Genomic DNA, 26,336 nt, shown 5'->3' on the forward strand with positions numbered 1-26,336 from the left:
TTGCTTGAGGCTGAACAGATTTAGCTCAAATAACCTTTCCTCGTATGACATTCCTCTAAGACCAGGAATCATTCTTGTGGCCCTACGCTGCACCTTTTCTAAGGCCGCTATGTCCTTTTTAAGATATGGTGACCAAACCTGTACACAATATTCTAGGTGAGGTCTCACCAAGGAATTGTATAATCTTAGCATTACCTCCCTTGACTTAAACTCCACACACCTGGAGATATACCCCAACATCCTATTGGCCTTTTTTATTGCTTCCCCGCACTGGCGAGAATGAGACCTGGAAGCATCAACATACACACCAAGGTCTTTCTCATAATCAGCTACCTTTATTTCAGTAGGTCCCATAAAATACCTGTACTTTATATTTCTGCTCCCTACATGGAGTACCTTACATTTGTCTATGTTAAATTTCATCTGCCAGGTGTCAGCCCAGTCACTAATTAAATTAAGATCCCGCTGTAGCTGCTGAGCCGCTAGTTCAGTATCTGCTACACCACCCACCTTGCTGTCATCTGCAAATTTCACCAGTTTACTGTATATATTGGTGTCTATATCATTTATGTAAATTAGGAACAAAAGTGGTCCTAAAATTGAACCCTGCGGTACCCCACTATGAACGCAGGCCCACTGTGACATTGAGCCTCTTATAACTACTCGCTGCTTCCTATCCGTTAATCCAGGTCGCTACAGTTCCTAAAATACCTGTCGCTTTGAGTTTAAATGAGAGCCTCTTGTGGGGAACAACATCAAAAGCCTTGAAGCCTTTACAAGTTGAAATTGGCCAATTGATTCTTGGAGGAAGCAGACATTCGCTCCATACTAATGTGGTCCAACAAGAGACCAAAAGATTCATCAGCATTAACAAGGTGCTGCTGGGATTCGGACCCAGGATCTCCTGTATACAAGACAGGCGCTTTAACCAACTAAGCCACAGCACCCCCTGATAAGAGTCGCCCCTCTTACTTCAGGGATTGTCCAACTACTACAACTAGTAGCCTGACAGCATAAAATTTTTAGATTCAAGCCGATTGTACACTCTTCATTATGTCAGTCAGTCAAGACTCCCCTGCTTCTTCACTCAGTGGATCGTGATGGTGGCAATTGAGATAATGAGAATCTACTGAAACTTCAGCCAGATTTCAGTTATCTACTACTTAAGGAAAGTAAGGTATGGGCCCAAGACTATTGTGTGGACAACATTTTTCGAGAAAACACTGACATAGTGTACTCACACGCCTTGAGTCATAGACTCCTGTACTGTAATCAGTCAGCGTCTGCTATGCACATGGCAGCGTCTGGTTGGGCCATGCTGAGATTCTGAACTAAAGCCTCACCTGGAGCAAATGATTTGCTTCTGACAGCTTCTTCCCACAATGACTGCCTTCAGTGGAAAAAATGCAGAAACCTCACAGCATCTCATTCCCTACAGTGAAACTCAAGGCACTGCTGGGATTTGAACCCAGAATCTCCTGTTTATTAGACAGGCACTTTAACCAACTAAGCCACAGCGCCAAGATACAGGAAAAAGTAGGACCACCACTGCCCTTGTCTGTCAGTTACGTATTTTACAACTCCAAGACCGTGGCTATGATCCTTGCCAACCGTTGAAATTGGTCAACACTTCCTCTACACAACCGCTTCAAATTCTTTCTTCTCCATAACTTTCTCTCTCCAGGCCACTGCTGTTCACCTCTGTCATGTTCACTGCCCAATGAAGAAGGTAGCTGTGTGGCTTCTTGCAAACACTTCACATTTCAGGCATTATCAAACTACTAAAGTTGGTAGCGTGACAGCAGAAAATGTTTAGAAGCAAGCCAATTGTACACTCTTCATTATTTGAGTCAGTCAAGACTCCCCTGCTTCTTCAATTAGTAGATCGTAATGGTGGCAATTGAGATAATGAGAATCTGCTGAAACTTCAACCAGATGGTGTCACCGCCCCTTTACACTTAGAGAAAAACTATTTATAATGGTTTAACTTTGACTTTTAACTAATAAATTCCCTAAGTGACGTCTACTGCACAAACTAGTTCAGTCATGTGACAAGTGAGGCATTCTGGGTGTTCAAGACACCATTTTCAATGTCTTGGTCCACCTGGTTAGCTAATGAGACCACTGTGCTAATTTTAAAAACTTTCTTTTCTTTTTGCAAAGGTAAGCTTTTACTCATTCAGCAATTCTAAACTTTAGATAAGATGTCATAGGTCACTTGTAACCTAGTTTGGTAATATTTCTGAAACAATTTGATCTAGAATCAGTTTGTTAAATATCGCTGTGACAAATATGTCACATCAGGCATTAAACTCCAAATTTTCTTAAAAAAACTGATGTGACATACAGTATTTGTCACAAAAAGACAAAAACTGATCATTTGCTTAGTCAGTTTAGCTCATTCAGTTATTTTAAGTAAATGTATTCTTTGTTGTTAATTCTCAGTCATATTTAACTAAATTCAAGCATAACTAATTTATTAAATTACCTAAATTTGTGATGGAACTTTACTTTAGCTTTGTCGAGGCGTTTTTCAGTTACCCCCCATTTTTTGTCATTTTCACTCTTTAGTAGAATGGATAAAAAGAAAAAATATAGTGTTCAAGATGCGCTGGAGTTTATCGCTGCAGAGGACAGTGAGTATGAGGGATGTGAAAGTAGCTCAGATGAAGATTCTGAAGACCCTAATTACATCCCCCACAAAGACGTGGAGAGTGATGAATCAAGTGAATCCAGTGATTCAGACAGTTGTGATTCAAGTGATTTAGAGACAGAGCCACATTCAAGCCATATGGACACTGGGCAGCCCAAGGCAGCCATCAAAGGACAAAAATTCTCCTGGAGAAAGAAAACGTTCGAAACCCCTGAGACCACATTCAAGAGACCCTGTGCCAAACCTCCAGATGAGATCCACACTCCACTAGAGTACTTCAAAAACTTCATCACAGATAATATGCTGCTGTTGTTAATGGAACAAACAAATTTATACAGTGTACAAAAATCCAACCATCTGAGAAATGTAAATACCACTGTTAAAGAACTAGAAATACTCATTGGTCTCTATCTGAGGATGGGTCTGTGCCAAATGCCTGGAAATCGAGCATACTGGGAAAATGACGCCAGGTGTCCTATGGTAGCAGATAACATGTCCCGCAACCGATTTCAAACCCTGCTGGGATCTCTACATTTCACTGACAATACAGATTTATTACACAGAGATGCAGAAGACAACTGCTGGAAGATCCGTCCATGGCTTGAAATGTTTCGCAAACAATGCCTGGATATCGTCCCAGAGGAGTACAACTCTGTTGATGAGCAAATGGTACCCTTCAAGGGGACACACAGCCCAATAAGGCAGTATGTGAAGGGAAAGCCCCACCCCTGGGGATTGAAAATCTGGGCCCGGTGCTCATCCTCTGGTATGCTCCATGATTTTGTTGTTTATCAAGGTGGTACTGGGAAGAAGACTTTACTTGGGATTGGAGGAGATGTTGTGGTGAAGTTGTGTGAAACTCTGCCAGCTGAGCAAAACTACAAAGTTTTTGCTGATAACTTCTTCTCCTCAGCCCCACTTGTGCTCACACTTCTTCAGCGACAGATCTACTTTGTAGGAACACTTCGTGGAAATCGCTTAGCAGGTTGTCAGCTTGAAGATGAAAAAAGTCTTGCCCAGAGAGGCAGAGGATCTGTTGATGCCAGGGTGAATAAGGAGGAGAGCATGGTTATTGTGAAGTGGTATGACAACAAATCTGTTACCCTCATCTCATCCTATTGTGCAACTGAGCCTCAAGATACAGTCCGTCGCTGGAGCAAATCGGACAAGGCATTTGTTGAGGTCAAAAGGCCACACATTGTGAAGGAGTACAACACATTCATGGGGGGTATTGACCTGCTTGACGCCTGCATTGCAAGGTACAAGTACCACATGAAGTCACAGAGGTGGTATCTCTACCTGTTCTGGCAAACCATCATGCTCGGTGTTGTCAACGCATGGTTGATTTATCGTCGTGACTGCAAGCTACTTGGTGTCCAAAAGCCACTGAAACAAAGAACCTTCCAGGCAGAAGTTGCCACAAGCCTGATCCTTTGGAAATCACACAGGGGGCGCCCATCACAGAACATCTCATCACCACCTCCACCACCCAAGAGAGTTCGTGTTGGAGTTCCAGAGGATGTCCGGACTGATGAGGTTGCACATTGGCCGGTAAAATGTGAAAAGCGAGGTCGGTGCAAAAATTGCAAGGTGAATGCAACTACCACCCTCTGTGAAAATGTGATGTACGTCTTTGTTTCACAGAGGAAAGAAATTGCTTCAAAAGTTACCATTACCAAAGGTAAACTTCTAACAACTGCAATGAAAAAAGCCATTTGAGCAAGTTATTGACTTTATGTAACATTCTTTTCTATTTTGGCAAAATGTTTTTATATGCTCATGTTTTTAGTTCATTACACCTCTCTAATGTTAATGTTTTTTCAGTGACATGTTCAATTGTACCTCCAACATTGGGCTGATTTATTTATTTTTTTTCCCAAGAAGCTTGTTGAAGTAAACCAAGAAGTGTTACCATCATTATCCATGTTAAGAATTTGAAAATAAAAAGGAAATTCTGTTTTTAAAAGCAAGAAAGTGTTTACAGAATTACTTTCTAAATATGGAACAAATGTACCTTGTTTGCCCAATGTGACGCATATGTGACATTTCAGATCTGGGCCAGTAGGTGGTGCTATTACAAAAAAAACTTCAGAAATGTGTTATATATGATTCATTTGATATAACTTACAACCCCCGTAATTTTCATGAAAGTAGAAATAGGTCTGGGTTCTTAAGGGTTAAGGAAAGTAAGGTATGGGCCCAAGATTTTTGTGTGGACAACATTTTTCGAGAAAACACTGACATAGTGTACTCAAACACCTTGAGTCAGAGGCTCCTGTACTGTAATCAGTCAGCGTGTGCTATGCACATGGCAGCGTCTGGTTGGGCCATGCTGAGATTCTGAACTCAAGCCTCACCTGGAGCAAATGATTTGCTTCTGACAGTTTCTTCCCACAATGACGGCCGTCAGTGGAAAAAAGGCAAGAAGCTCACAGCATTTCATACAGTGAAATTCAAGGCACTGCTGGGATTTGAACACAGGATCTCCTGTATACTAGACAGGCACTATAACCAACTAAGCCACAGCACTAAGAGACAGGAAAAAGTAGGACCACCACTACCCTTGTCTGTCAGTTACGTATTTCACAATTACATGATCGTGGCTATGATCCTTGCCAACCGTTGAAATTGCTCAACACTTCCTCTACACAACTGCTTCAAATTCATTCTTCTCCATAACTATCCTTCTCCAGGCCACTGCTGTTCACCTCTGTCATGTTCACTGCCCAACGAAGAAGGTAGCTGTGTGGCTTCTAGCAAAGTCATCAGTATTGAACTACTTTCTCGAGCAGAACTATTGTAATACCTCCATGGCAGGAGCAAAGACACGTTGTGCGAGTGCCTAGCTGACACTTTTGCTCTTAACATACAAGGTCTACACTTACCATGCCTCCAGCAGACATGACGGTTGTTCTTGGCAAAAGATTCATCAGCATTAACAAGGTGCTGCTGGGATTCGGACCCAGGATCTCCTGTTTACAAGACAGGCACTTTAAACCACTAAGCCACAGCACCCCCTGGTAAGAATTGCACCTCTTACTTCAGGGATTGTCCAAGTACTACAACTAGTAGCCTGACAGCATAAAATTTTTAGATTCAAGCCGATTGTCCACTCTTCATTATGTCAGTCATTCAAGACTCCCCTGCTGCTTCACTCAGTGGATCGTGATGGTGGCAATTGAGATAATGAGAATCTGCAGAAACTTCAGCCAGATTTCAGAGAACTACTACTTAAGGAAAGTAAGGTATGGGCCCAAGACTATTGAGTGGACAACATTTTTCGAGAAAACACTGACATAGTGTACTCACACGCCTTGAGTCATAGACTGCTGTACTGTAATCAGTCAGCGTCTGCTATGCACATGGGAGCGTCTGGTTGGGCCATGCGGAGATTCTGAACTAAGGCCTCACCTGGAGCAAATGATTTGCTTCTGACAGCTTCTTCCCACAATGACTGCCTTCAGTGGAAAAAATGCAGAAACCTCACAGCATCTCATTCCCTACAGTGAAACTCAAGGCACTGCTGGGATTTGAACCCAGGATCTCCTGTTTACTAGACAGGCACTTTAACCAACTAAGCCACAGTGCCAAGAGACAGGAAAAAGTAGGACCACCACTGCCCTTGTCTGTCAGTTATGTATTTTACAACTCCAAGACCGTGGCTATGATCCTTGCCAGCCGTTGAAATTGGTCAACACTTCCTCCACACAAATGCTTCAAATTCTTTCTTCTCCATAACTATCCTTCTCCTGGCCACTGCTGTTCACCTCTGTCATGTTCACTGCCCAACGAAGAAGGTAGCTGTGTGGCTTCTAGCAAACACTTCAGTATTGAACTATTTTCTCGAGCAGCACTATTGTAATGCCTCCATGGCGTGAGCAAAGACATGTTGCGCGAGTGCCTAGCTGACACTTTTGCTCTTAACATACAAGGTCTACACTTACCATGCCTCCAGCAGACATGACGGTTGTTCTTGGCAAAAGATTCATCAACATTAACAAGGTGTTGCTGGGATTTGGACCCAGGATCTCCTGTTTACAAGACAGGCGCTTTAAACCACTAAGCCACAGCACCCACTATTAACAGTTCCAACTCACATTTCAGGGATTATCAAACTACTAAAGTTAGTAGCCTGACAGCAGAATATGTTAAGAAGCAAGCCAATTGTACACTCTTCATTATTTGAGTCAGTCAAGACTCCCCTGCTTCTTCAATTAGTAGATCGTAATGGTGGCAATTGACATAATGAGAATCTGCTGAAACTTCAACCAGATCTCAGTGGTCTACTACTTAAGGAAAGTAAGGTATGGGCCCAAGATTTTTCTGTGGACAACGTTTTTCGAGAAAACACTGACATAGTGTACTCACACACCTTGAGTCAGAGGCTTCTGTACTGTAATCAGTCAGCGTGTGCTATGCACATGGCAGCGTCAGGTTGGGCCATGCTGAGATTCTGAACTCAAGCCTCACCTGGAGCAAATGATTTGCTTCTGACAGTTTCTTCCCACAATGACGGCCTTCAGTGGAAAAAAGGCAAGAAGCTCGCAGCATTTCATTTCCTACAGTGAAATTCAAGGCACTGCTGGGATTTGAACCCAGGATCTCTTGTTTACTAGACAGGCACTATAGCCAACTAAGCCACAGCACCAAGAGACAGGAAAAAGTAGGACCACCACTACCCTTGTCTGTTAGTTACGTATTTCACAATTACATGATCGTGGCTATGATCCTTGCCAACCGTTGAAATTGGTCAACACTTCCTCTACACAAATGCTTCAAATTCTTTCTTCTCCATAACTATCCTTCTCCAGGCCACTGCTGTTCACCTCTGTCATGTTCACTGCCCAACGAAGAAGGTAGCTGTGTGGCTTCAAGCAAATTCTTCAGTATTGAACTATATTCTCGAGCAGAACTATTGTAATGCCTCCATGGCAGGAGCAAAGACACGTTGTGCGAGTGCCTAGCTGACACTTTTGCTCTTAACATACAAGGTCTACACTTACCATGCCTCCAGCAGACATGAAGGTTATTCTTGGCAAAAGATTCATCAGCATTAACAAGGTGCTGCTGGGATTCAGACTCAGGATCTCCTGTTTACAAGACAGGTGCTTTAAGCAACTAAGCCACAGCACCTCAAGGTAAGAATTGCACCTCTTACTTCAGGGATTGTCCAAGTACTACAACTAGTAGCCTGACAGCATGCAATTTTTAGATTCAAGCCGATTGTACACTCTTCATTATGTCAGTCAGTCAAGACTCCCCTGCTTCTTCACTCAGTGGATCGTGATGGTGGCAATTGAGATAATGAGAATCTGCTGAAATTTCAGCCAGATTTCAGTGATCTACTACTTAAGGAAAGTAAGGTATGGGCCCAAGACTATTGTGTGGACAACATTTTTCGAGAAAACATTGACATAGTGTACTCACACGCCTTGAGTCATAGACTCCTGTACTGTAATCAGTCAGTGTCTGCTATGCACGTGGTAGCGTCTGGTTGGGCCATGCGGAGATTCTGAATTAAAGCCTCACCTGGAGCAAATGATTTGCTTCTGACAGTTTCTTCCCACAATGACGGCCTTCAGTGGAAAAAAGGCAAGAAGCTCGCAGCATTTCATTTCCTACAGTGAAATTCAAGGCACTGCTGGGATTTGAACCCAGGATCTCCTGTTTACTAGACAGTAGGGATGGCACGGTTCATGAAAAAAAACCGAACCGTTCGGTTCGCTTGTCTCGGTTCGGAGCATGCATGCGTCGCACGGTTCGGCGGTTCATGACATGCGCAATGTAGCCTCGTGCCCCGTATGTGACGTCAGTGTGTTTCCCTTTCGCGCGAAAGAATAGGCTATATGCACAGAGCGTTGTGACGTAGTTCCGGTAAAAGTTCAGCCAGCTAAGTAATTTCCGGTAGCCTTTCGTTTGCTGCGTTTAGCTCGTGTTTTCGGCGTTACCACCGTCTCTGAAGAAAACGTTTAAATTTCAGCCAACCGATAGCACAACATCTGAACACTGTTGTGCGCCTTTGTTGTGTGACTTTATTTAATGTGCGGTTAGGCACTTTGTTAAAGAAAATTAAGTTATCTGTGACAAAGCACTCCAGTGAGTGTCATGCCTCGATCGTCCGCTCTTTCCGTGTGCCACGCCCCCTCGTTAACCCTGTGTGGATTCCCCGTGTTTACCAGCTGTTCCTGATTGTTGTCAAATTTGTCATTACTCCATTGTATTTAGTCCGCGTTTCCGTTTCTTTCTCCAGTCCGGTCATTATATTGCAATTCTGCTTTACCGCTCGTCTGTGTTCCTTTTGCTCATTAAACCCCGCATTCCCCCGATCCTAGGTCTCCTCGCCTCTGCTTCCCCGGTCAGCGTTGTAACAGTGAGCCTGCTTCCATGCTGCAATGTGAACATTTGCCATGTTCCTAAAAATTCTGTTTATTGCAGTAGACCTACAGGCTATTGCCAGATGATCATACTAGACATATCAACTGGACATATTTTGAACTATTACAGATTGATGTCTTGTACATACACAGAAACTGGATTTTATCGATTACTCAAGAACATTCAATATAATGAATACCAATTTTTTTCACGTTATATATATATATATATTTATATATATAACGAACCGAATCAGGCTTAATCAAGATAGGTGATTTATCATTTTAAGGATCCCCAATTAAATTAACCCCGTGGACCGGACAAATACAAAACGAATGATTAAACATTATATGCGTCTCTTTTTGCATGTTTTCTAAATAAGACCGCATGCCCATACCCAACTGTAATAGCGATTAAAGCGATCTATTCTTTTAGCATTTATGTTAAGGCAAGACTTTTATTGTATTACTGTTCTGGGATTAATAATGTTTAATAATTTTAATAATGTGCTTTAAGTCAAGTCAAATTCAGTTTATGCATGATTACATGATATAGCTTTTTTAATACTGTATCGTAAATTGTGGATAATTAAGCTATATATCATATGCTGAAGTACATTTCTGGAGTGTTAAAGATTAAAAGAAAAAATAACAAGAACCGTACAGAACCGAAAACCGTGACCCTAAAACCGTGATACAAACCGAACCGTGGGTTTTGTGAACCGTACCACCCCTACTAGACAGGCACTATAACCAACTAAGCCACAGCACCAAGAGACAGGAAAAAGTAGGACCACCACTACCCTTGTCTGTTAGTTACGTATTTCACAATTACATGATCGTGGCTATGATCCTTGCCAACCGTTGAAATTGGTCAACACTTCCTCTACACAAATGCTTCAAATTCTTTCTTCTCCATAACTATCCTTCTCCAGGCCACTGCTGTTCACCTCTGTCATGTTCACTGCCCAACGAAGAAGGTAGCTGTGTGGCTTCTAGCAAACTCTTCAGTATTGAACTATATTCTCGAGCAGAACTATTGTAATGCCTCCATGGCAGGAGCAAAGACACGTTGTGCGAGTGCCTAGCTGACACTTTTGCTCTTAACATACAAGGTCTACACTTACCATGCCTCCAGCAGACATGAAGGTTATTCTTGGCAAAAGATTCATCAGCATTAACAAGGTGCTGCTGGGATTCGGACCCAGGATCTCCTGTTTACAAGACAGGTGCTTTAACCATCTAAGCCACAGCACCTCCTGGTAAGAATTACACCTCTTACTTCAGGGATTGTCCAAGTACTACAACTAGTAGCCTGACAGCATAAAATTTTTAGATTCAAGCCGATTGTACACTCTTCATTATGTCAGTCAGTCAAGACTCCCCTGCTTCTTCACTCAGTGGATCGTGATGGTGGCAATTGAGATAATGAGAATCTGCTGAAATTTCAGCCAGATTTCAGTGATCTACTACTTAAGGAAAGTAAGGTATGGGCCCAAGACTATTGTGTGGACAACATTTTTCGAGAAAACACTGACATAGTGTACTCACACGCCTTGAGTCATAGACTCCTGTACTGTAATCAGTCAGCGTCTGCTATGCACATGGCAGTGACTGGTTGAGCCATGCGGAGATTCTGAACTAAAGCCTCACCTGGAGCAAATGATTTGCTTCTGACAGCTTCTTCCCACAATGACTGCCTTCAGTGGAAAAAATGCAGAAACCTCACAGCATCTCATTCCCTACAGTGAAACTCAAGGCACTGCTGGGATTTGAACCCACACTGTAATCCCAAACAGTCATACTAGCTCATAACTAATAGGGTCATAACAGTTAAATGTCATTATGCAGTTGACCAACTTTAATTGAATAGGGCTCCATATTTTATAGCTAATTTGTGTGGAACACTCAAAAAGTTTAGAAACCACACAGTAGTGTCATAACGTTATCGACGTCATGACGTTCTGGTGGGTGGGTCTTATCTCTCCTTCAGGAAAGCTGAGTCAGCCATCTTGATTTTACCTTGATGCGGAGAAGTCTTGGCCAGCCCATGTGGATGTGGAACACAGTTTAATTTGTTTTTGTTTGTTTGCAGTGCGCACTTTTATCCCCCCACTTCAAACCACCACCACTACCACCTCAGTTTTTTTTTCCATTAGTGTTATTGCCCTCGTTTTCTTAAGCGCCGTCTTAGCATCAGCCCTGATTTGGTAAGTAACGCTAAGGTTTTTATTTTATTATTGAATTTCGATAAATAGTCTTAAATTTGGAACTGGGAATACATTTGTCCAATGTGCACAGTGAATTTTTTTGTAAGTAGTTTACAAATCCAAGTAATTGTAACTTTAGAAGTTGTTGAATGTGACAAACAGTGTTGGGGGTAACGCGTAAAAGTAACGTGCGTTACGTAATAATATTACTTTTCTTAAGTAACGAGTAATATAACGTATTACTTTAGAAATTTACACATTAATATTTGAGTTACTTTTTTTAAAACAGTAGCGCGAGTTACTTTTTTATTTTAATTAATTTGCTTAAAAAAATATTTAATTACCGTATGTGTTTTTAAAAGAAAATTAAGGTGAGGGTTATAAAGGCTGTTGTTGAATGCTGAATTTCTTAGTAAAAAAAAACACGTCTAAGGCCTGAACAAGATAAAGCTTTAGCCAGGTAAGAAATAAGTAACGCAAAAGTAACTCAAAATTAATATAACGCATTACTTTCCATAAAAAGTAACTAAGTAATGCAATTAGTTACTTTTTGGGGGGAGTTACTCTATTGTAATATATTACATTTAAAATTAACTTTCCCCAACACTGGTGACAAATACGTCTTACAATCATACAACGGTGAAATGTTATCAGCGGGTTTCCTGTATGAACTACATTTCCCATAATGCATGTTTGCCCGGGACACTGACGGTTAGGTCCACGAGTCTGAACTTTCTGGCGGGGACCAGAAGAATAACTTTCCTTGCTTCCCAGTTTCTGCTGGTTGTTGTTATCGCTTTTCGCCGGTAATGCATGTGAGTACTGTGAGTATACTTATTTCAATAAGTGTCCGCGTTACACAGTCTATATTTTACATTGTCGAGCTGTGTGTATGTGTGTGCTAGCATGAAACGAACAATGCTAAATAACATAATGTCAGTGTGTTATCATGATGCTAACCAGACCTGTGTTTGTATTTCTTCGTAGGCTCAAGTGTGTGGTTGTGAGATCATCTCGAAATAATTTTAACAGGTCAGGTAGGATGTATTATATGAAATAGTGTTATTAACACTATTAGCTGAAGTTGGCCCAATGGAGTGGAAGTGCAAGTTGTGTTCTGCAACATCAAATACCCAGGGACAATTATTTTGGCACTATACTGTACTGCATAGCCAATATTCAAGAGTGTCCCCCCTGCCATGTCTCTATGACAGTTGTATTTGTACTTTTCCATCATTTGAAGCAATGAAAGCTCATCTGTCAAGATCTCATAATGATACATGTAGAGTAGATCCAACTGAAAGAGCATGTGTTTTTTTTACATGTCCTTTGTGTAACTTGAAGCAGCCCTTTTCTGAGGAAATTCTATTTGGTCATTTGAGAAGTCATTTACGAAGTCATGAGATGGTAGCATGCCCATTCAAGAACTGTAATTACAGAACAAATAGCTACTCAGCGTTTAATGCACACAAAAGTAGAAAACATAGTGGTGATTCAGACTTTGGTGAAAGTGTTGTATTGGCAGACAATGATAGTGCCCCAGTTGTAGTTGCAGCAGAAAGTCTTGGGGAACCTGCTGAAAGTCACAGTGCAGGGTCTGCGGACACATTTGATCTTAATGAGGTAAACAGTCAGTGTGACACAGACACTTAAAGAGCCCAGTTGAACCATAACTTGGCATCATTATTCCTAAAGATGCAATCTATTCGTCATGTATCTGACATGGCATCTCAGGAAATAGTGGAACATTTGACTCAGATATTTTCCTTGTCACAACCGATACTCAAACATGACATTAGAGAGGTCTTACAGAGTCATGACATCACTGTCAGTGAAACACTTCTAAATGAGGTTGTCAGTACTGTTATGGACAGTAATGTTATAGTCAGTGCCACAGCTAAGGGGAAGCAGTTATCTTCAACCAAGAAAAGGAAAACCTTCATCGAAAATAATTACCCTGTGGTAAAGCCTGTACAGTATCTGCTACAGCCAGGACACACAGCAGTGCATGTTCCCATTCTTGAGATGATACAAAAAATCTTCAATCATACAGATATTTTGGACAAAATTAAAGAAACAAAAGTGGCACAAAACGGTCATTATGTAAGCCACCAAGATGGTTTGTACTTCAAAGAGAACACATTCTTGTCTTCAGATGAGTTAAAAGTAACACTAATTTTGTACATTGATGATTTGGAAATAGCCAATCCACTTGGCACATCACGCAAAATACACAAAATATGTTCAGTATATTGGACGCTTGCTGATCTTCCCAGTAAATACCGATCAGCCCTTCATGTGATTCAGCTTGCAGCTTTATGTAAAGTGGCTGATATGCAGACATTTGGCTATGAAAAAGCACTTGGTCCTTTGTTGAGAGACCTCCGTACCCATGAACAAGATGGGGTCTTCATAGAGTCTATTGGTAAGGTAGTTCAAGGAACAGTCATGTGTGTGGTGTCTGACAATCTTGCAGCCCATGATTTGGCAGGTTTTTCAAAGTCTTTTAGAGCAGAATATTTTTGCAGATTCTGCATGGCAACACAAGCTCAACTTCAGACTCATGACATTGCAAGTGGCGAGTTCAGTTTTAGGACAAAAGACAGCCATAATAGTGATGTGCATGCTGTAATGCATGGGGAAAGTCAGAGTCAGAATGGTGTTCAGGCAGATTGTGTCCTGAGCCAGCATCTAGAGCATTTTCATACTGTCACTGGCTTTCCACCTGATGCCCTCCACGATCTTTTTGAGGGCATTGTGCCTGTAGAGCTCGCCCTGTGTATCGGAGAGATGATCCGTCGCAAATACTTCACCCTTGAATATTTGAACGAGAGAATTCTATCGTTTCCAAGCTTGAAAAACCTCATAAAATACCACAGACTTTTGCTGTAAAGAAAAGCATTGGTGTTAATGGCCATGAAAATGCCACATTGCTTAGACTGCTCCCTTTAATTATTGGGAATGCAGTTCCTGAAGAGGATGAAGCATGGACTGTGCTAATGGACTTAAAAGAGGTAGTAGAGTTATCGCTGTGCTCAGAATTCACAGAGGAGTCCATCCAGTATTTACAGTCCACGATACAGGATCATAAAGAGATGCTGAAAGAAGCCTTTCCAGATTTCAAACTCCGTCCTAAGCATCACTACGTTGAACACTATCCTGATCTTGTACGCCGTTTTGGGCCCCTTGTGCACTTGTGGACAATGAGGTTTGAGGGTAAACATCGTTTTTTCAAGAGAGTTGTGCACGACACACAAAACTTTAAAAATGTGTTAAAAACACTTGCAGACAGGCATCAATACATGGTAGCATACCATCTCAGTGCCTCAGGATTCTTCAAACCTCACCAGCAGACATCAAATGTCTCTTCTGTACTGGTATCAATGCTTCCAAATGTCGCCAAGACATACATTGAACAAATAACAGCAAGCAATGTTATTTACAGCACATCAAAGGTCTGCATTGATGGAACTGATTATGATGTAGGAATGTTTTTGTCTGTGGGACAAGAGGGAGGACTGCCTAATTACTGTAGAATTCAACAGGTTCTCCTGGTTAACAGTACAGTTGTCTTTCTTTGCCAAGAGCACACATCACACTACATTGAACACCTGAGATCTTACGAACTTTTCCCAAACAATCTGACTGTTCACACCCTATCAGAGCTAAATGACAAAACACCTCTCTGTGCTTACAACATAGATGGAAGATTGCTCTTGACACCCAATTGTTTCATATTATTAAAATGAAGATTTGTTGAAGGAGGTAAACAGATGACTAACATTCTCTTGGAGCTGTGTGGACCAGTTGGTATGTGGTCATGTAAATGTTGTGTGTGTCACCTTTACTCTCCATGAAAATTAATGTGTTTCTGTCTTTTAGGAACCAAAAGATGGCTGCTGCCCAGAAACATGTGCTGCGTGTGTATGTTGCACGAGACACCGCCCTGAAACTTACTCTACTTGAGCGACCAAAGTCAGTGAAGGAGCTGAAAGAAATAATGCAAGAGAGGTTCAAGCCGAGATTGGATGAGGACTTTAGCCTGCACTATGAGGATCCGGACTTTGATGGTGATCTTTGTCTTCTTGTGGACATCAAGGAGTTACCAGAGAAGGGCACATTGAGAGTCATCAGACCTGAAGGCTACCGCACCTCATCTACCGCATCTTCTGACACAGACATACTCCCTAATGCGTTACAGCCGCAGAAGAGTTGGCCTGATCACTTTGTTGTTCCTGGTTTTGGTTATGAAATGGAGCATATTCTAGAAGAAGGAAATCGTGTTTATGAAGAATCAGGAAAATTGCTGAAGTTAAAGAGGTCACATAAGAGTGAAATCCTTAAAAAAATGGCAGAAACGATCTACAATTTTAAACCATACCCACATGAAAAGGAATTGGCAATGGCTGCTAAAGCTTTGATTACAGCTCATCCATGTCTCAGAATGACAGCTGGTGAAGACGGGGAGTTGGGATGGAAACGTCACATAGGGTACAAGTTTGCGTCTTACCGTAACAATCTGGCCAAAGCTGGGGTTGCAGAAGTAGCCATCAACACAGGGAGGCGGAGCCGAAACAACCCCGACAATGATCACCCCCATCAAAATATAAAGAAAGCTCGAAAAGCTGAGGTCAACTACATCATCAACCTACCGAAGGATCAAACCCCAGCCACTCTGGAAACAATGAGAGAAGAAATCATACATGAAGTCGAAAAGACTGAGAGAAACCAATTAGTCATAGGCAAGCTCATGAACATATCCTATGCTCTTCGTCGCCAAGAAATCGTTGGAGCTGTTGTAGCTCCACAGGTGAAAGATGTCATGGTCAGATGGCCAGCCCTACTTATGGAGTCACAGGTAAAAAAATAAAAAATATTTTATTATTTTACTGTTCTCCCTGTTGAGAGCAATTAATCAACATGACTCTTAAGCATGCCCACTTTGAACGTGATTGATTTTTCCAATATTTCAATGACTGTTTAAAAATCTAAATTTTCAAAAAATTCACCAAAAAGCAAATGGCAAATGTAAAAGTTGACAACACATCACGCTGTGACATTTTTGCCATTCACCCTAAACAAAATATACAGTTTTATTATTAGATTTCCTTTAGATAACATTATACAGCCTGTTTTAAATTAAAGAATGACAATTAACTTTCTATTTTGACCTTGGTTCTGATTCATCCATAATAGAATTGCCCTTGGTTTTGCTACCTGCCAACTGAAAACCTCTCAAAATACATTCACATTTCTGTTCCTAATTCATCTTTGTACATTTCTGTGTAATTCTGTCTATGTACAGGTGTTCGCAGAGTTCCACCGAATCAACAACGTTAACCTGCGCAGTCAATTCTACAAGGAGCTGGACAGACACATGCCTAAACTCATCACCTTGTTCAGAGACAAGGCCACCAAGACTGGCAAGATAGCGGAGGAGCTAGCCAAGCTCATGAGGATTTATGACCCTCAGGTGAATTTTTAACTTTGCATTATTCAGAAACAGATTATTAATAGATTGTTTGCAGACAACTGTAAGAAGCCATAGTGTGAATTACCTCGACTGTGCCCCGAGGTTGTCAAGGAACATTGTCTCTCATCAGAGATAAACGTCTTGACAAGATGTATTCTATCAGAAAGAGGTACCTTAAAAAGATACTTGAACAGCTTCAATTTGAAGAAGTCCAAATAACTACTGTTTTCGTAAAAATTGGATTTACAATTTTGAGTTTTTTCCTTTGTGAGTTATTTAAGTATTTACAATAGAAACTGATTCATTTGAAAAATGTTTTACTGAAGAAATGGTGACCCAGAATACTGTATCTACCATCTGTAGCAATGACCACCATCAGAATATGGAGCTATTTAACACTTAGATTTTTTTTAAGTGTTTGCTCTGCATTTGTGTAATTACTATTGTAATGGATATATTTTGTCCATCTAGGAACAACGTGATGTAAATATGAGACGGGCCCTCGTCCTTCGTGCACTTCCTGTGTACCTGCGTGAAGATGCCTCCAAGTTCTTCAGGACCTGTAACGTAAGTGTACTGGCCTCACTATCGATCCCTTTGCCTAGCTATCCAGTCAACTTAAACATATGACATCACTCAAAGAACTCTAGGAGAACAAGTGGGGTATTCCAGAAAGCAGGTTAGGTGAAAACTCAGAGTGAATCCTGAGATAAGGGAAACTCTGAGTTAACCATTCTAGAGGGCTATTCCAGAAAGTAGGTTCAACAAACTCTGAGCCTAACCCTGTACTCTGAGTTGACTTACCCTGTGAAGTGAAACTCTTGAGTTTTCAGTTCAGAGCCCTCTGTCGGACGTGGTGGAGGTGAGCAGCACTTTATGTTCATCTACTCAGCAGGATGTTAGGACACAGATGTGTGTTACACAGCATGTGTTGGTGGTAAAAGCTACTACAAGTTAAAATATCTACTGAATAAACATTTACTTTGTTTAATATGTAAAATAAAAACCAAAGTGAGGAGCCAATGTGAGAATGTTTTTATTTCATTTTCAGCCAATTTAAATTAAATAAAATAGCCTAAATTTAAATGAAATAAAACACTAAACAACATTCAACCACCTCCTCAAAGGCTAATATAAAAGAAAATGATGTTTCATTCAAACTGAAAAGACGGCGGCATCTAAAACTCTGTCAGCGATTTTTATTATGGCCGCAGCCAGAAAATGTCTGCTTCCTGTTTTCTCCCCTGTTGCCACGGTGAATCACAGTATTGGAGCTCCATTTATGATGGCTTTTTACTAGTCGTCAGGCACAGGCTCAACTCAGGGTTAACATACTCCGAGTCGACTTACCTAACTCAGATCAGCTGTTCTGGAACTGAAAACTCAGTTTCACTTCACAGGGTAAGTCAACTCAGAGTTCAGGGTTAGGCTCAGAGTTTGTTGAACCTCCTTTTGGAATACCCCCCAGGACCTGTTTATGAAGTTCACTTGAGTTGTTATTCTACAAACTGACAGGTAGAAATTATGAAAAGGTAAGTATAAAGCATTCCACTACTCAAAAAGTGCTAACCGATGGGTGTGAAACTAACATAAGATATAAGCATATGTACAGAAAATAGTTAAAACATGTAGCTTAGTTGCAGTCTAAGTGCTAAGTGACAGTAATGTCTAGATATCATTAGCATGATTTGTATCCTTGAGGGGCTGAATTCATTATTGTATCATTTGTGTTTTATAGTCAGCAGATGGTCCAGACCTCACTGACACTCCGTTGGCTCTCCTGACAGTCATCACGGGTGACACTACTGATGCATCCCTCTTCAGCCCTGAGAGCATCTGTATTGTCGTGGAGGATGAAGTGCTTGTGAGTGGTCCCACAAATCTGGCTGACTCATTTCTCCTGCTCTTTGGGTACATCTATGCACTAGACCTACAGTACCCAAAGAATCTTGAACTTACATTCACATTTATCCAAAAAGTTGTGGTGTGTCTTGAGGACAACAAACCACTGAAAGGGCGTCTACTGACGCTGAAGAATTATTTGTTCAGTGAGTGAATCATTCAGAATGGATTATTTGTTGAACTGAGTATTGAGGAAGTTTTTTTTTGTTTACAAATGTAATTATTTGCCTCTTCTACCTCAGATTTAAGATGTGACAATGTTTGCCTGTTCTACCTCAGATTTAATACATTAATAGATACATTTCACAACATTGAAAAAGTTTTTTGTACTGAATAACGCTAAAGTTTTTTGTACTGAATAACGTGGGAAACGACTGTTCAATTCATGCACTATACATGTTTAATGTTCTGTTGCCTAATGCCTACCATGATGCACTGCCTTGATGTTGCCAGTTGAAGTACAGCACAGTAGAAACCAGTACTTTATTTGAATGTTATTTGTGTTTTTCAAGGAAGAGTGAGTGCTAAAACGTTTTTAAACAGTGTTTAAATGGCTCCACATTCTAATAGTTGTCATTGCTGTTGAGGATGGATTATACTTAGAATCTTATTGAATTTTATCATGAATACTTTGTGAGTTTTTATCATAATGTGAGATGGAGACCCAAAATACTGAATCTACTGTACACTCTCTAGCAATGAACATTACCAGAATATGGAACTATTAACACAATGTACTTTAAAACAGATTTAGTTTTTATGGAGTCATTTCCTTTTCCTTTTGATTTACTTTGACAAGCACTTTGTTTTGACTGAGCTTCTTTAATTTGTGCCTTTTAAAAAGCACATTGTGTTGAATAAAAAAAGTTAAATTGTCACTGTGGTGTCACTTTCATGTTTTCTAACATTATTAGCTGATTATAATTGTGTAGTGGGCCAACATCAGTATTTCACTTTAGAAATTATTTTTAGTGCATTTCCCACATTTTGAGTTGAAAAATATTGAAACTTTTAAGTGTATTTTCCACATTATGAGTTAAAAAATATTGAAAATTTTTAGTGTATTTTCCACATTATATGAGTTGAAAAATATTGAAACTTTTAAGTGTATTTTCCACATTATGAGTTGAAAAATGTTGAAAATTTTAAGTGTATTTTCCACATTATATGAGTTGAAAAATATTGAAAATTTTTAGTGAATTACTCCCCAATTATAAGTTGAGGAATATCAATATTTATAAGATAACATTGAGATAATTTAAGGCAACTCTAAGTATAAGTTTTATTTTACGTAAACTTAAAACATTTAAAAACATCACTAAAATATTTTTGTGTAATCTGTTACAAAATAATTTTTGAGTTCTGTGAACTTATTAGGCTTTACAGTGCAGGATCTCCTGTTTACTAGACAGGCACTTTAACCAACTAAGCCACAGTGCCAAGAGACAGGAAAAAGAAGGACCACCACTGCCCTTGTCTGTCAGTTACGTATTTTACAACTCCAAGACCGTGGCTATGATCCTTGCCAGCCGTTGAAATTGGTCAACACGTCCTCTACACAACCGCTTCAAATTCTTTCTTCTCCATAACTTTCTTTCTCCAGGCCACTGCTGTTCACCTCTGTCATGTTCACTGCCCAATGAAGAAGGTAGCTGTGTGGCTTCTAGCAAACACTTCAGTATTGAACTATTTTCTCGAGCAGCACTATTGTAATGCCTCCATGGCGTGAGCAAAGACATGTTGTGCGAGTGCCTAGCTGACACTTTTGCTCTTAACATACAAGGTCTACACTTACCATGCCTCCAGCAGACATGAAGGTAATTCTTGGCAAAAGATTCATCAGCATTAACAAGATGCTGCTGGGATTTGGACCCAGGATCTCCTGTTTACAAGACAGGCGCTTTAACCAACTAAGCCACAGCATCCCCTGGTAAGAAACGCACCTCTTACTTCAGGGATTGTCCAAGTCCTACAACTAGTAGCCTGACAGCATAAAATTTTTAGATTCAAGCCGATTGCACACTCTTCATTATGTTCAATATTCAAACCAGCGTCTGGTTGGGCCATGCTGAGATTCTGAACTCAAGCCTCACCTGGAGCAAATGATTTGCTTCTGACAGTTTCTTCCCACAATGACGGCCGTCAGTGGAAAAAAGGCAAGAAGCTCACAGCATTTCATACAGTGAAATTCAAGGCACTGCTGGGATTTGAACACAGGATCTCCTGTATACTAGACAGGCACTATAACCAACTAAGCCACAGCACTAAGAGACAGGAAAAAGTAGGACCACCACTACCCTTGTCTGTCAGTTACGTATTTCACAATTACATGATCGTGGCTATGATCCTTGCCAACCGTTGAAATTGCTCAACACTTCCTCTACACAACTGCTTCAAATTCATTCTTCTCCATAACTATCCTTCTCCAGGCCACTGCTGTTCACCTCTGTCATGTTCACTGCCCAACGAAGAAGGTAGCTGTGTGGCTTCTAGCAAAGTCATCAGTATTGAACTACTTTCTCGAGCAGAACTATTGTAATACCTCCATGGCAGGAGCAAAGACACGTTGTGCGAGTGCCTAGCTGACACTTTTGCTCTTAACATACAAGGTCTACACTTACCATGCCTCCAGCAGACATGACGGTTGTTCTTGGCAAAAGATTCATCAGCATTAACAAGGTGCTGCTGGGATTCGGACCCAGGATCTCCTGTTTACAAGACAGGCACTTTAAACCACTAAGCCACAGCACCCCCTGGTAAGAATTGCACCTCTTACTTCAGGGATTGTCCAAGTACTACAACTAGTAGCCTGACAGCATAAAATTTTTAGATTCAAGCCGATTGTCCACTCTTCATTATGTCAGTCATTCAAGACTCCCCTGCTGCTTCACTCAGTGGATCGTGATGGTGGCAATTGAGATAATGAGAATCTGCAGAAACTTCAGCCAGATTTCAGAGAACTACTACTTAAGGAAAGTAAGGTATGGGCCCAAGACTATTGAGTGGACAACATTTTTCGAGAAAACACTGACATAGTGTACTCACACGCCTTGAGTCATAGACTGCTGTACTGTAATCAGTCAGCGTCTGCTATGCACATGGGAGCGTCTGGTTGGGCCATGCGGAGATTCTGAACTAAGGCCTCACCTGGAGCAAATGATTTGCTTCTGACAGCTTCTTCCCACAATGACTGCCTTCAGTGGAAAAAATGCAGAAACCTCACAGCATCTCATTCCCTACAGTGAAACTCAAGGCACTGCTGGGATTTGAACCCAGGATCTCCTGTTTACTAGACAGGCACTTTAACCAACTAAGCCACAGTGCCAAGAGACAGGAAAAAGTAGGACCACCACTGCCCTTGTCTGTCAGTTATGTATTTTACAACTCCAAGACCGTGGCTATGATCCTTGCCAGCCGTTGAAATTGGTCAACACTTCCTCCACACAAATGCTTCAAATTCTTTCTTCTCCATAACTATCCTTCTCCTGGCCACTGCTGTTCACCTCTGTCATGTTCACTGCCCAACGAAGAAGGTAGCTGTGTGGCTTCTAGCAAACACTTCAGTATTGAACTATTTTCTCGAGCAGCACTATTGTAATGCCTCCATGGCGTGAGCAAAGACATGTTGCGCGAGTGCCTAGCTGACACTTTTGCTCTTAACATACAAGGTCTACACTTACCATGCCTCCAGCAGACATGACGGTTGTTCTTGGCAAAAGATTCATCAACATTAACAAGGTGTTGCTGGGATTTGGACCCAGGATCTCCTGTTTACAAGACAGGCGCTTTAAACCACTAAGCCACAGCACCCACTATTAACAGTTCCAACTCACATTTCAGGGATTATCAAACTACTAAAGTTAGTAGCCTGACAGCAGAATATGTTAAGAAGCAAGCCAATTGTACACTCTTCATTATTTGAGTCAGTCAAGACTCCCCTGCTTCTTCAATTAGTAGATCGTAATGGTGGCAATTGACATAATGAGAATCTGCTGAAACTTCAACCAGATCTCAGTGGTCTACTACTTAAGGAAAGTAAGGTATGGGCCCAAGATTTTTCTGTGGACAACGTTTTTCGAGAAAACACTGACATAGTGTACTCACACACCTTGAGTCAGAGGCTTCTGTACTGTAATCAGTCAGCGTGTGCTATGCACATGGCAGCGTCAGGTTGGGCCATGCTGAGATTCTGAACTCAAGCCTCACCTGGAGCAAATGATTTGCTTCTGACAGTTTCTTCCCACAATGACGGCCTTCAGTGGAAAAAAGGCAAGAAGCTCGCAGCATTTCATTTCCTACAGTGAAATTCAAGGCACTGCTGGGATTTGAACCCAGGATCTCTTGTTTACTAGACAGGCACTATAGCCAACTAAGCCACAGCACCAAGAGACAGGAAAAAGTAGGACCACCACTACCCTTGTCTGTTAGTTACGTATTTCACAATTACATGATCGTGGCTATGATCCTTGCCAACCGTTGAAATTGGTCAACACTTCCTCTACACAAATGCTTCAAATTCTTTCTTCTCCATAACTATCCTTCTCCAGGCCACTGCTGTTCACCTCTGTCATGTTCACTGCCCAACGAAGAAGGTAGCTGTGTGGCTTCAAGCAAATTCTTCAGTATTGAACTATATTCTCGAGCAGAACTATTGTAATGCCTCCATGGCAGGAGCAAAGACACGTTGTGCGAGTGCCTAGCTGACACTTTTGCTCTTAACATACAAGGTCTACACTTACCATGCCTCCAGCAGACATGAAGGTTATTCTTGGCAAAAGATTCATCAGCATTAACAAGGTGCTGCTGGGATTCAGACTCAGGATCTCCTGTTTACAAGACAGGTGCTTTAAGCAACTAAGCCACAGCACCTCAAGGTAAGAATTGCACCTCTTACTTCAGGGATTGTCCAAGTACTACAACTAGTAGCCTGACAGCATGCAATTTTTAGATTCAAGCCGATTGTACACTCTTCATTATGTCAGTCAGTCAAGACTCCCCTGCTTCTTCACTCAGTGGATCGTGATGGTGGCAATTGAGATAATGAGAATCTGCTGAAATTTCAGCCAGATTTCAGTGATCTACTACTTAAGGAAAGTAAGGTATGGGCCCAAGACTATTGTGTGGACAACATTTTTCGAGAAAACATTGACATAGTGTACTCACACGCCTTGAGTCATAGACTCCTGTACTGTAATCAGTCAGTGTCTGCTATGCACGTGGTAGCGTCTGGTTGGGCCATGCGGAGATTCTGAATTAAAGCCTCACCTGGAGCAAATGATTTGCTTCTGACAGTTTCTTCCCACAATGACGGCCTTCAGTGGAAAAAAGGCAAGAAGCTCGCAGCATTTCATTTCCTACAGTGAAATTCAAGGCACTGCTGGGATTTGAACCCAGGATCTCCTGTTTACTAGACAGTAGGGATGGCACGGTTCATGAAAAAAAACCGAACCGTTCGGTTCGCTTGTCTCGGTTCGGAGCATGCATGCGTCGCACGGTTCGGCGGTTCATGACATGCGCAATGTAGCCTCGTGCCCCGTATGTGACGTCAGTGTGTTTCCCTTTCGCGCGAAAGAATAGGCTATATGCACAGAGCGTTGTGACGTAGTTCCGGTAAAAGTTCAGCCAGCTAAGTAATTTCCGGTAGCCTTTCGTTTGCTGCGTTTAGCTCGTGTTTTCGGCGTTACCACCGTCTCTGAAGAAAACGTTTAAATTTCAGCCAACCGATAGCACAACATCTGAACACTGTTGTGCGCCTTTGTTGTGTGACTTTATTTAATGTGCGGTTAGGCACTTTGTTAAAGAAAATTAAGTTATCTGTGACAAAGCACTCCAGTGAGTGTCATGCCTCGATCGTCCGCTCTTTCCGTGTGCCACGCCCCCTCGTTAACCCTGTGTGGATTCCCCGTGTTTACCAGCTGTTCCTGATTGTTGTCAAATTTGTCATTACTCCATTGTATTTAGTCCGCGTTTCCGTTTCTTTCTCCAGTCCGGTCATTATATTGCAATTCTGCTTTACCGCTCGTCTGTGTTCCTTTTGCTCATTAAACCCCGCATTCCCCCGATCCTAGGTCTCCTCGCCTCTGCTTCCCCGGTCAGCGTTGTAACAGTGAGCCTGCTTCCATGCTGCAATGTGAACATTTGCCATGTTCCTAAAAATTCTGTTTATTGCAGTAGACCTACAGGCTATTGCCAGATGATCATACTAGACATATCAACTGGACATATTTTGAACTATTACAGATTGATGTCTTGTACATACACAGAAACTGGATTTTATCGATTACTCAAGAACATTCAATATAATGAATACCAATTTTTTTCACGTTATATATATATATATATTTATATATATAACGAACCGAATCAGGCTTAATCAAGATAGGTGATTTATCATTTTAAGGATCCCCAATTAAATTAACCCCGTGGACCGGACAAATACAAAACGAATGATTAAACATTATATGCGTCTCTTTTTGCATGTTTTCTAAATAAGACCGCATGCCCATACCCAACTGTAATAGCGATTAAAGCGATCTATTCTTTTAGCATTTATGTTAAGGCAAGACTTTTATTGTATTACTGTTCTGGGATTAATAATGTTTAATAATTTTAATAATGTGCTTTAAGTCAAGTCAAATTCAGTTTATGCATGATTACATGATATAGCTTTTTTAATACTGTATCGTAAATTGTGGATAATTAAGCTATATATCATATGCTGAAGTACATTTCTGGAGTGTTAAAGATTAAAAGAAAAAATAACAAGAACCGTACAGAACCGAAAACCGTGACCCTAAAACCGTGATACAAACCGAACCGTGGGTTTTGTGAACCGTACCACCCCTACTAGACAGGCACTATAACCAACTAAGCCACAGCACCAAGAGACAGGAAAAAGTAGGACCACCACTACCCTTGTCTGTTAGTTACGTATTTCACAATTACATGATCGTGGCTATGATCCTTGCCAACCGTTGAAATTGGTCAACACTTCCTCTACACAAATGCTTCAAATTCTTTCTTCTCCATAACTATCCTTCTCCAGGCCACTGCTGTTCACCTCTGTCATGTTCACTGCCCAACGAAGAAGGTAGCTGTGTGGCTTCTAGCAAACTCTTCAGTATTGAACTATATTCTCGAGCAGAACTATTGTAATGCCTCCATGGCAGGAGCAAAGACACGTTGTGCGAGTGCCTAGCTGACACTTTTGCTCTTAACATACAAGGTCTACACTTACCATGCCTCCAGCAGACATGAAGGTTATTCTTGGCAAAAGATTCATCAGCATTAACAAGGTGCTGCTGGGATTCGGACCCAGGATCTCCTGTTTACAAGACAGGTGCTTTAACCATCTAAGCCACAGCACCTCCTGGTAAGAATTACACCTCTTACTTCAGGGATTGTCCAAGTACTACAACTAGTAGCCTGACAGCATAAAATTTTTAGATTCAAGCCGATTGTACACTCTTCATTATGTCAGTCAGTCAAGACTCCCCTGCTTCTTCACTCAGTGGATCGTGATGGTGGCAATTGAGATAATGAGAATCTGCTGAAATTTCAGCCAGATTTCAGTGATCTACTACTTAAGGAAAGTAAGGTATGGGCCCAAGACTATTGTGTGGACAACATTTTTCGAGAAAACACTGACATAGTGTACTCACACGCCTTGAGTCATAGACTCCTGTACTGTAATCAGTCAGCGTCTGCTATGCACATGGCAGTGA

General features: G+C 41.2%; 1 protein-coding gene and 11 non-coding genes across 13 annotated transcripts; 1 reads left to right on the forward strand and 11 right to left on the reverse strand.

Annotated features, from left to right (window-relative positions):
• Positions 1-873: 873 nt before the first annotated feature.
• Positions 874-947, reverse strand: trnat-ugu (transfer RNA threonine (anticodon UGU)). Its single transcript has one exon. It is a non-coding gene; the product is annotated as a tRNA-Thr (tRNA).
• A 500-nt stretch (positions 948-1,447) lies between these two features.
• On the reverse strand, positions 1,448-1,521 carry trnai-aau (transfer RNA isoleucine (anticodon AAU)). The gene has a single exon. It is a non-coding gene; the product is annotated as a tRNA-Ile (tRNA).
• Positions 1,522-5,594: 4,073 nt separating this feature from the next.
• trnat-ugu (transfer RNA threonine (anticodon UGU)) lies at positions 5,595-5,668 on the reverse strand. Its single transcript has one exon. It is a non-coding gene; the product is annotated as a tRNA-Thr (tRNA).
• A 500-nt stretch (positions 5,669-6,168) lies between these two features.
• On the reverse strand, positions 6,169-6,242 carry trnat-agu (transfer RNA threonine (anticodon AGU)). Its single transcript has one exon. It is a non-coding gene; the product is annotated as a tRNA-Thr (tRNA).
• Positions 6,243-6,653: 411 nt separating this feature from the next.
• trnat-ugu (transfer RNA threonine (anticodon UGU)) lies at positions 6,654-6,727 on the reverse strand. Its single transcript has one exon. It is a non-coding gene; the product is annotated as a tRNA-Thr (tRNA).
• Positions 6,728-10,210: 3,483 nt separating this feature from the next.
• On the reverse strand, positions 10,211-10,284 carry trnat-ugu (transfer RNA threonine (anticodon UGU)). The gene has a single exon. It is a non-coding gene; the product is annotated as a tRNA-Thr (tRNA).
• Positions 10,285-15,454: 5,170 nt separating this feature from the next.
• Positions 15,455-19,490, forward strand: LOC140582919 (uncharacterized). 2 transcript variants are annotated; one of them, XM_072707419.1, is made up of 4 exons: positions 15,455-16,095; positions 16,543-16,710; positions 17,182-17,277; positions 18,449-19,490. In XM_072707419.1, exons 1-4 carry the CDS (start codon positions 15,490-15,492, stop codon positions 18,764-18,766), a joined length of 1,188 nt encoding a protein of 395 aa, XP_072563520.1. In that variant the 5' UTR covers positions 15,455-15,489; the 3' UTR covers positions 18,767-19,490. The 2 variants fall into 2 exon arrangements, with proteins under 2 accessions (XP_072563520.1, XP_072563521.1); XM_072707420.1 differs by having other exon boundaries at positions 18,498-19,490.
• A 973-nt stretch (positions 19,491-20,463) lies between these two features.
• On the reverse strand, positions 20,464-20,537 carry trnat-ugu (transfer RNA threonine (anticodon UGU)). The gene has a single exon. It is a non-coding gene; the product is annotated as a tRNA-Thr (tRNA).
• Positions 20,538-21,289: 752 nt separating this feature from the next.
• trnat-ugu (transfer RNA threonine (anticodon UGU)) lies at positions 21,290-21,363 on the reverse strand. The gene has a single exon. It is a non-coding gene; the product is annotated as a tRNA-Thr (tRNA).
• A 500-nt stretch (positions 21,364-21,863) lies between these two features.
• Positions 21,864-21,937, reverse strand: trnat-agu (transfer RNA threonine (anticodon AGU)). The gene has a single exon. It is a non-coding gene; the product is annotated as a tRNA-Thr (tRNA).
• A 411-nt stretch (positions 21,938-22,348) lies between these two features.
• Positions 22,349-22,422, reverse strand: trnat-ugu (transfer RNA threonine (anticodon UGU)). The gene has a single exon. It is a non-coding gene; the product is annotated as a tRNA-Thr (tRNA).
• A 3,483-nt stretch (positions 22,423-25,905) lies between these two features.
• On the reverse strand, positions 25,906-25,979 carry trnat-ugu (transfer RNA threonine (anticodon UGU)). Its single transcript has one exon. It is a non-coding gene; the product is annotated as a tRNA-Thr (tRNA).
• Between the last annotated feature and the right edge of the window lie 357 nt (positions 25,980-26,336).

The sequence above is a fragment of the Paramormyrops kingsleyae genome, chromosome 25 (genome assembly GCF_048594095.1).
Source record: "Paramormyrops kingsleyae isolate MSU_618 chromosome 25, PKINGS_0.4, whole genome shotgun sequence".
In the NCBI taxonomy this organism is placed as follows: domain Eukaryota; kingdom Metazoa; phylum Chordata; class Actinopteri; order Osteoglossiformes; family Mormyridae; genus Paramormyrops; species Paramormyrops kingsleyae.

What these genes read in the sequence shown, in the direction of transcription:
- LOC140582919 (XM_072707419.1), top strand. Translation starts at nt 15,490, where the DNA reads ATGGAGCATATTCTAGAAGAAGGAAATCGTGTTTATGAAGAATCAGGA. An exon ending in CCCTACTTATGGAGTCACAG is followed by an intron (nt 16,096 to 16,542) that starts GTAAAAAAATAA and finishes GTCTATGTACAG; the next exon opens with GTGTTCGCAGAGTTCCACCG. An exon ending in AGTTCTTCAGGACCTGTAAC is followed by an intron (nt 17,278 to 18,448) that starts GTAAGTGTACTG and finishes TGTGTTTTATAG; the next exon opens with TCAGCAGATGGTCCAGACCT.